The sequence below is a fragment of the Thamnophis elegans genome, chromosome 7, assembly GCF_009769535.1.
Source record: "Thamnophis elegans isolate rThaEle1 chromosome 7, rThaEle1.pri, whole genome shotgun sequence".
NCBI classification, from domain to species: Eukaryota; Metazoa; Chordata; class Lepidosauria; order Squamata; family Colubridae; genus Thamnophis; species Thamnophis elegans.
In genome coordinates this window covers 8,397,077-8,406,688 of record NC_045547.1, presented here as the reverse complement: position 1 = coordinate 8,406,688, position 9,612 = coordinate 8,397,077, and the positions used below count along the sequence as shown (strand labels likewise).

The window sequence follows — 9,612 nt, the reverse complement described above, 5'->3', positions numbered from 1 at the left end:
CTATCTATCTATCTATCTATCTATCTATCTACCTCCTCTATCTATCTATCTATCTATCTATCTATCTATCTATCTATCTTCTATCTATCTATCTCCCTATCTATCTATCTATCTATCTATCTATCTATCATCTATCTATCTATCTATCTATCTATCTATCTATCTATCTATCTATCATCTATCTAGTAAACAAAATAATCATTTAAATATATCATTGTTCAGAGAAACTTCTTCCCAGTTTCCTGTTCTCTGGATTTTCCTGGGTGAAAAAAAAAAAATTAAATTAAGAAGAGGAATCTGTATGCTCCAGAAACCCGATAGGAGGCAGCAGCTGAGCCTCTCATCACCTGTCTAAAAATAATCTGACTCCCCTTCTTCTGGCACAGCAGCCTCTGCCGTCTGAATGATATTGGCCACGCCGGGAGAAACACGTTTGGCATTTGGTGCCAGAGTGTGTTTGTGTGTTTGTGAAGGTAAGGAACTCTTTGCGTTCTTCTCTGAGCTTCGAAAGTTCATCCTTCTTCAATCTTTCTCTCCTTTCCCTCGGCTCTTCGGGAGCAAAGTTTTCTCTGCATCCCACTTTCTGTTTCTTCAGAGAAAATGCTTAAAAAATGCCTTTGCCAGTTCTTAAGAAGGACCATGCCATCCTTCTTTGCTGGTTGGGAACAAACTGTTTCTTCTTCTTCTTCTTCTTCTTCTTCTTCTTCTTCTTCTTCTTCTTCTTCTTCTTCTTCTTCTTCTTCTCCTTCTCCTTCTCCTTCTCCTTCTCCTTCTCCTCCTTCTCCTTCTCCTTCTCCTTCTCCTTCTTCTTCTTCCCCTTGATCTACCAAGTAACCATCCTAAATTATCTCTCTTGGCATGTCAAGCTCTGATATACTGTAAAATCAGAAGACGGTATATTATCAAAGCATGAAGGACTGTGCAAGTAACTTTGGAAAAGTAGAAATGGACTAAGAAAGAGTTTCTTTTCAGATTAAAGCTACTGTACCCCTAAGCAAGATATTAATATGAGTGTATTATTATTATTTTTCGGAGCAATTCCTTTACTAATGTGTACGTTGTTTCTGTCTGTGTTTATGTGTGTATTTGGGTGCTTCAGCGTACATGCATGCAGCACAGACCTGTCAGAGAAACTACAGCGAATCTTAAATATGTTTACGTCAAAGTAATAGCTCATTGAGATACTCCTCAATATTTACTGATAGGATTGTAATGCCATGAAATGTCTTTGATACGTATTTAACCTCTCTCTATCATGGCAGAATAAGGGGGGAAAAACCTTATTTTGGGTCAGGATCATGATCTCTGTCATTTATGCCTGAGGAACATGATCCGAGCAGCAGAAAAATGTGTGAGAAAAGAATAAATTGTCCACTTGATTACCGGTATAATTAGTGTATATCATATTGGTGTATTTTCACTATGTTCTTTTTCTGTGTTTGTTTTTTTTCCTTCTATTATCTTCTGTTCCATTTACACACTTTTCATTCCTTCCTTTTTATTGCTGTAAGCCGCCTGGGCTAGATAGATGGCAAATAAATTTAATAAACAAACAAACAAACAAATATTCAGCTCAGCTTTCCAATCCATTGCAAGTAAATTCTAAATACTTTTTATGGTGGAACAGATAAAAATAGTTTATCATACTTACGCTTGGAACATTGTGGAGAACTTTCAAATATAAACAATCCACATAGTTTTTTTTAATTTAAAAAGAAACAATAAAAAGAGCAAGTGGAATGTAACCTTTATTGATTTGATTTGTTTAAAAGATTGATAGGGCCACCCGATATAAACCACTCTGAATGGCTCACAACGACAAATATATGGAATTGTTTTATCTAGGAAATAGCAATAGCAGCAATAGCAGTAGACTTATATACCGCTTCATAGGCCTTTCAGGCCTCTCTAAGCGGTTTACAGAGAGTCAGCATATTGCCCCCAACAATCTGGGTCCTCATTAAGCTGTGAAATATTATTTAAGCTGCCACAGATAAGGAGGGTTTTGGAAAGGTGGTCCCAAGAAAGTATGGAAGACAAAAGAAACGATTGACATCAGGAAATTAAATAAGGAAGTGCTGATATATCAAAATCAAGATATGTATCTGTTATAAAATTTTAACTGTGCAGGGATCTTTCCATAAAAATAATTTCTATTATGCTACGTTATATTTCCTTCCTTAAGTGTGTATGAGAATACAGTCTTTAACATGTCACTAGGTTATTCAGAAATATGAATTTAACTCTCTTGTTTTTATTTGATAATTATGGGGTGGTTGCAAAAGAGTTTAGAGCTTTTATCGAGCAAAACCCATGCGGTTAAAGTAGATGGTTTACAAAGTTTTAACATGGCACACATTTCATTTACTACAATGGGTTAAGCCACGCTTCTCTTAACCATGGCTTATTGGATGAGCCACAATGGGCTGGGCTTCCATGGTATATTAAGGCAGAATTCTCAAATTGTGGGTCGAGCTATCCCAGAGGATTGCGAGCAACCTAGAGGAGAGTAACAATTTTAAAAAAGAAAATGCTCGAAACAATTTCACCCAACGGATTGGAAACTGTCAATTTTTGATCCAGGTTTTGCTCTTTACTTCAAAGGACAGTGGATGGTTATTGTAAGCGTGCCAAGCTTAGTCATGACCTCTTTCAGATTTAATTATTGGAAAAAAGAATCTCTTCCTCCCTCCTTATTTTGCTCAACTCTAACCTCAATAGAAGTATTAGTTTTTCCCATTGGGCTTTCACAAACACATTTCTGGGGTCTTGTTCCCACCCTGTTTGAGGGCCCCTTAGATAAAGTGCATAGTTTTGAATCTTCTCCTTGGTGTGCGTAAGTCTACTCTCAAGGAAATCTTTTGTGCATTGCACGGTAATTGACAATATTTGGCCTCATGTTGAGATTACAATGGTTTTGTAGAACTGTAAATTCATTGAGTGGGACGCGGTGGCTCAGGGGCTAAGATGCTGAGCTTGTCGATCAGAAAGGTCCCGCAGTTCGGCAGTTCGAATCCTTAGCATTGCATAATGGAGTGAGCTCCCGTGACTTGTCCCAGCTTCTGCCAACCTAGCAGTTCGAAGGCACGTAAAAATGCAAGTAGAAAAAATAGGAACCACCTTTGGTGGGAAGGTAAACAGCGTTCCGTGCGCCTTCGGCAGTTAGTCACGCCGGCCACATGACCATAGAGACGTCTTCGGACAGCGCCGGTTCTTCGGCTTTGAAACGGAGATGAACGCCATCCCTTAGAGTCAGGAACAAGTAGCAAATATGTGCGAGGGAAACCTTTACCTTTACCTTTAAGTTTATTGAACGAAGCCCTTGTTCGCTATGGGGCATTTTTTCTGGAAACACTGGTGTCACCCCCTTTTTGTAGAGAATCCATAGCACATATGGTACACATGGAGTTGGCCATCCAAACTGTGGTCCAAGCTTTACCAGTTTCGTCAGCAGACATCCTACGCTTTGGTGGGAAAAGCAGGAAGCCTTCAGATTCGGGTTAATGTCAGGGTTCCAAATAGCATCCAAAAGTAAATCAGAATCCCAGGCAAAGTATTGCTCCAAGTTCCAATTTATTAAGAGAGCCATGTTGGCACCTCTGGGAAAACCCGAATCTGAAGGCTTCCCGGTTTCCCCACCCAGTTGAAAGTTCAAGATCTTGCCCCCACACCCACAAGCTCATCGCATGGGCCAATCTTCCACTGCCATGCTGGCAGTTCCACCCATCCAGTTCCGTTCAGGTGTCGAGATGCAGAGACGAAGGATGACCTTGCCTTTCCAGAAAGAATGTTGTTATGGCTACATATCATCTAACTCCATATAATCCCCCCTGCTCCCATTTTCCCACAACTGAAAAGGCATAGTCGAATAATAGAAAGTGTGGCAGGCATGAGATCCACGAGAAAATATGGCTGCAGGCCTGACAAATGGTTTCCATCAAAAACATTATAAATTGTGGACGTTTGACCATGGATGACTGCAAATAACCATAAATAGGGGTCAGCGATCCAGTCCAGTTACCCGAAATGTGGTCACTTGGACGGAGAGGGGAGGGCTGAAGCTCAGCTTTTGGAACTTTGGAATTGGGTGGTAAGTGCTTTTCGGGGGATTTAATTGCAATGTTGAACAGTTGCTAAATGACCATTCGTAAATTGAGGATTACCGGTGTCACTCGGCCTCTTCTACCTTACAGAACAGGAAGACGAGTACAGATAGTCTTACATCCATTCAGTTAGTGACCGTTTGAAGTTACAACGGCACTGAAAATTGTGGCTCGGGGCCGTTCTTCACGCTTATCACCACTGCGCTGCAGCATCAGGTGATCAAAATCCAGACTCTTGAGAACTGGCTCGTATTTATGACAATTGCAGTGTCCCGGGATCATATGATCCCCTTTTGCGACTTACTGACAAGCAAAGCCAGATTCACTTAACAACCGTGTTGCTAAATGAACCAGTGCAGTGATTCGCTCAACAACTCTGGCAAGAAAGGTCGTGGAATGGGGCAAAGCTTGCTTAATAATTGTCTCGCTCAGCAACAGAAATTTTGGACTTCGTTGGCGTCATTAGTCAGGGCCCTACCTGTACTCAGAACGCTCTCTTGAGTACCTGGAAGGAAATAGGGGGTGTCTAGGCACCAGATACAAAGTAAAATACAACATTGCGCCCGGGAGTGATTTCACTGTGAATCTTTCTCTGATTGCATTTGTGAAGTTTTGCTCTGTTTTGCTCTGCAGCTGTGCCCTTGTTCCAGAGGCAGCCATGAATATTTCATTTTGTGGCAATGACAACATTTCTGCTTATAACATGAGTGAGGGATTCATCAGAAATGTCTGTTTCCTGGATGCCCTCAATTTGGTGCCTCATGTGTTCCTCTTGTTCATCACTTTTCCTATCTTGTTTATTGGTAAGGAATGCCACAATCGGCTTTTTCCAGTTGTTTTTCAGTTTGCATATTTTAGGCCTTATAAAAAATAAATAAACCAATGAACGTTCCTTTCTTCCTCCCTCCCTCCCTACTTTTCTTTTCCATCCTTCCTTCCCTCCCTCCCTCCCTTCTTCCTTCCTTTCTTCCTCCCTCCCTCCCACCTTCCATCCCCTTTTCTTTCCTTCCTTCCTTCCCTCTCCCTCTCTGCTTTTTATCCTTCCTTCCTTCCCTTCCTCCTCGTTTCTTTTCTTTCCTTCCTTCCCTCTCCCTCTCTGCTTTTTATCCTTCCTCCTTTCCTCCTTTTCTTTCCTTCTTTCCTTCCTTCCTTCCTTCCCTCTACCTATCTCTCTCTGGTTTTTATCCTTCCTTCCCCTCCTTCCCTTCCTCCCTCCTCCCTCCTTCCAGACAGAACACCTGGTGATTGGGCCAAAGTCAGCCAGCCAGCTTTCATGGCTAAGGCAGGACTAGAACTCACGGCCTCCTGGTTTCTAGCCTGCTGCCTTAACCACTAGACCTAACTGGCTCTTTTGCCAACCTACAACTGAGATACGCATCTCTTATTTCGCTCTTCTGCTTTGTGCCCCGACTTTCTACGACTCTCTAACTGGTGTCTTTATTTTAGGATGGGGAAGCCAAAGCTCCAAAGTCCAGATCCATCACAACACATGGCTACACTTCCCTGGGCACAACCTGCGATGGATTCTGACGTTCACTCTCCTTTTTGTCCATGTGTGTGAAATCGGCGAGGGCATTGTTTCAGATTCGTAAGTGTGGCGGAAGGAGACCCAAAACCTGGCTAATGGTGGGGCTCACATTAACCATGAGCCGCAAACCTTTCCCATGGGGCTACTTTATCCATTCAAAAGCACTTTCCAAAAATACTTGGTCTCACATTTAATGGATTTTAAATTCAAAGGCAAAAAGGCTTCATACCAGAGGTGGTATTCAGCCGGTTTGGAGCGGTTCGGCGGAACCGGTAGCGGAAATCGCGGGTATTCAAATGAATCTGAGGGTTTGTTGCAAGCTCAAGTTCTCTATAAGAATCTGATCTACTAACGGTCGAAGCAAATTGGTGGTAGATAAAAGTCAATGGAATTCAAGGTGGGCTGGACTTCAATCTTTGCAACCATCATAAATATGAGTCAATTGCCAAGCGTGTGAATTTGGATCACGTGACCACGGGGATGCTACGATGGTCATAAGTGTGAAAAATGGTCATACGTCACTTTTTCCAGTGGCATTATAACTTTGAATAGTCACTAACCTTTGGAATAAGTTGTATAGAGGTTAGTCTTGAATGAAATGCTGCTGTTTATAGTCCATTGAGCCTTGGTGGCGCAGTGGTTAGAGTGCAGTACTGCAGGCTACTTCTGCTGACTGCCAGCTGCCTGCTATTTGGCAGTTCAAATCCCACCCAGGCTTAAGGTTGACTCATCCTTCCATCCTTCCGAGGTGGGCAAAATGAGGATCCAAATTGTTGGGGGCTGACTCTGTATCCTCTTAGAAAGGGATGTAAAGCACTGTGAAGTGGTATATAAGTCTAAGTGCTATTGCTATGTCTTGAGCATTTCTTCATTGAAATACAGCCCAAATTCTGACATCAACCTTGGTTCCTTTACAGAAAATTGCCGACCTGCCATCTGCACCTCTTCCTGCCAGCTATAATGGGTTTTGTAGCAGCTACAACTTCCATAGTATATTACCACAATATTGAGACATCAAATTTCCCAAAATTACTTCTGGGTAAGTTCTTTCTTTTTAAAATGTCTACATTCGAAATAGGTGAATCCTGAAGTGGTAATACCTTAATTTATAATGCCTTGGTGAGGCCACCCTTGGAATACTGCATCCAGTTTTGGTTGCCACAATGTAGAAAAAAGATGTGGAGACTCTAGAAAGAGTGCAGAGAAGAGCAACAAAGGTGATTAGAGGACTGGAGACTAAAACATATGAAGAACGGTTGCAGGAACTGGGTATGTCTAGTTTAATGAAAAGAAGGACTAGGGGAGATATGATAGCAGTGTTCCAATATCTCAGGCGATGCCACAAAGAAGAGGGAGCGAAGCTATTCTCCAAAGCACCAGGACAAGAAGCAATGGGTGGAAACTAATCAAGGAGAAAAGCAACTTAGAACTAAGGAGAAATTTCCTGACAGTTAGAACAATTAACCAGTGGAACAACTTGCCTCCAAAAGTTGTGGATACTCCAACACTGGAAGCTTTTAAGAAGAGATTGGATAACCATTTGTCTGACATTGTATAGGCCTAAGCAGGGGGTTGGACTAGAAGACCTCCAAGGTCCCTTCCAATTCTGTTATTATGTTAAACATTTGCTTCCTCGACATATTTAAGTGAGTGATTGAAAAGGATTATTGGCCCTTTTTCATGCTTAACTGGATCAATGTAGCAGTTAGTATGCAGATGGTCCTCAACTTATGACAATTGGGATAAGAATCTCAGTCCTTGACCGATGCCATGGGGTTGCCCACATATCAGAGGTGAAATCCTCCCGGTTCGGCCGAACCTGTAGGGATTATTTTCCTTGATTCTGTGAACCAGTAGTAAAAAAATTAATAAAAAGCTTCCGAGAATCGCACAGCTCAGCTGTGGACCGGGGGCGGGGGGAATGCTTTAAAAAGCTTTTAATAAAAGCTGAAAGTGGAAAAAAAAGTTGGCCATGCCCACCCAGTCACTTGACCCCCTCCTTCCCAAGCCACAGCCACAGAACTGGGGAGGGGAGAAATTAGATTTCACTACTGCCACATATGAATGCTTTGCTCAACAACCACAATCCCAGCATTCCCCATTGTGTTTGTTAAGCAATCATATGGTTTGTTAAGCAAGTGGAATCCTAGATAAGGAGTGTGGGGTGCTTCCGTAGGTGGGGGGGGGACTCTAGGACAGTGATGGCTAACCTTTTTGTTATCGTGTGCCCCCCCCGTCCCCCAGTGCATGCATGCACAACCTGCCCCCACGCCCCGTTTTGGGCCTAGCAGGCCTCCCTGAAGCCTCCTGGGACCAAGAATGGTTCTACCACAAAACCGCGGACGACAAAATCGCGGTCGACGAAAGCGCATATGTGACGTCATCACAGCGCGACGAAAAAGATCGAAAAAGATCGAAAAATGTAAAAATAAAGCTAAAACCTTCCCCTAACCCCCCCAAACCTAACCCTAAACCTAACCCTAAACCTAACCCTTAACCTAACCCTAAACTTAACCCTAAACCTAACCCTTAACGTAACGAAAAACCTAACGCTAACCCTTAACCTAACGCTAAATGTAACGCTAACGGTCTAACCCTAACCCTAACCCTTAACCTAACCCTAACCCTAACCCTTAACCTAACCCTTACCTTTATGTGAATCGGCTTGCTGTAATTTAATTTTTATTTCAATTTTTCGATCTTTTTCGTCGCGTTGTGATGACGTCACATACGCGATTTCGTCGACCGCGCTTTTGTGGAACGCGCTTTTGACGGGTCACGCCAAGAATGGGGCACAGTGGGGGCACGCCACACCCCCTGCACTCCCTGACCCCCACGCATGCGCACGCAACATACCCGCCCCACCATGCATGCATGCACGTCTCCCGCATATGCCTTGTCCCCTACTCATGCGCAGCAGAGACCCAAAAATCAGCTGGCCGGCGGGTGGCACATGCACACACGCATGGTGGAGTTGAGATGGGGCGATGGCTTGTGTGCCCGCAGAGAGGACTCCGTGTGCCACAGGTTTGCCATCATGGCTCTAGGAGATGAAAATCCTTCCTGCTGAAATCCAAGCTGGATTTTCAGCCCCTGAGCAGAGATCCACTTCCATGACCCTTGTACCAAGCTTCCAATTGCCCCCTTTACCTCCAACTCTTCCCAAGGCACCCTGCCCATCTTACCATGTTTTTTTGCTTGAATTTTGACACCTTCTGGGAATCGCACCCCACCCACCAAAGGAGTTCACCTCCCTTTGAGAGGCAGCCTTTCAGCCAACCCTTAGAGATGAAAGTGTGCCCTCTTAGCAGACCGTGGCACGACAAAACCGCGCTCGACTAAAGCGCGCCTGATTAAACCGCGTCACTGACGTCATCAACAGGGCGACAACAGCGAGCGCGGAGAAAGAAGGGCGCTTTAAATAGCGCTTTGAAAGCAAGCCGATTCAAGTTAAGGTAAGGGTTAGGTTTAGGGTTAGGTTTAGGGTTAGGTTAAGGGTTAGGGCTAGGGTTAAGTTAAGGGTTAGGGTTAGGTTTAGGGTTAGGTTAAGGGTTAGGTTAAGGGTTAGGTTTAGGGTTAGGTTTAGGGTTAGGTTAAGGGTTAGGTTTAGGGTTAGGTTTAGGATTAGGTTTAGGGGGGTTAGGTTTAGGGGGGTTAGGTTTAGGTTTAGGGGGGTTAGGTTTAGGGGGGTTAGGTTTAGGTTTAGGGGTTAATTTTAGGTTTAGCGTTTACAGCGTGCTTTTTTCTCCGCGCTGTTGTCGCGCTGTGATGACGTCAGCTACGTGGTTTCGTCGAGTGCTCTTTAGTCGAACGCGGTTTTGTGGTGGAACCTTAGCAGACGGTTGCATCTTTCAACCTTCCCTGCTGGCTTCCCCAATGACTCTCTGGGGAAGCCAGCAGAGAACTGGTCACATGATCACGGGTCTTTTGGCAACTGGCCCTAAGTGCAAACAGCTTGCCTAGAACCCAGATCACAATCAT

At 43.7% G+C, this 9,612-nt stretch overlaps 1 protein-coding gene across 1 annotated transcript in view; it reads left to right on the top strand.

The window, feature by feature from the left end:
• The first annotated feature begins 372 nt into the window (after positions 1–372).
• ABCC9 (ATP binding cassette subfamily C member 9) overlaps positions 373–9,612 on the top strand; it is a 103,257-nt gene continuing 94,017 nt past the window's right edge. Inside the window, 4 exon segments of the mRNA XM_032221116.1 lie at positions 373–473; positions 4,737–4,906; positions 5,550–5,691; positions 6,549–6,670. Of these exon segments, the coding sequence (XP_032077007.1) occupies positions 4,762–4,906; positions 5,550–5,691; positions 6,549–6,670 (409 nt within the window). The 5' untranslated portion in view covers positions 373–473; positions 4,737–4,761.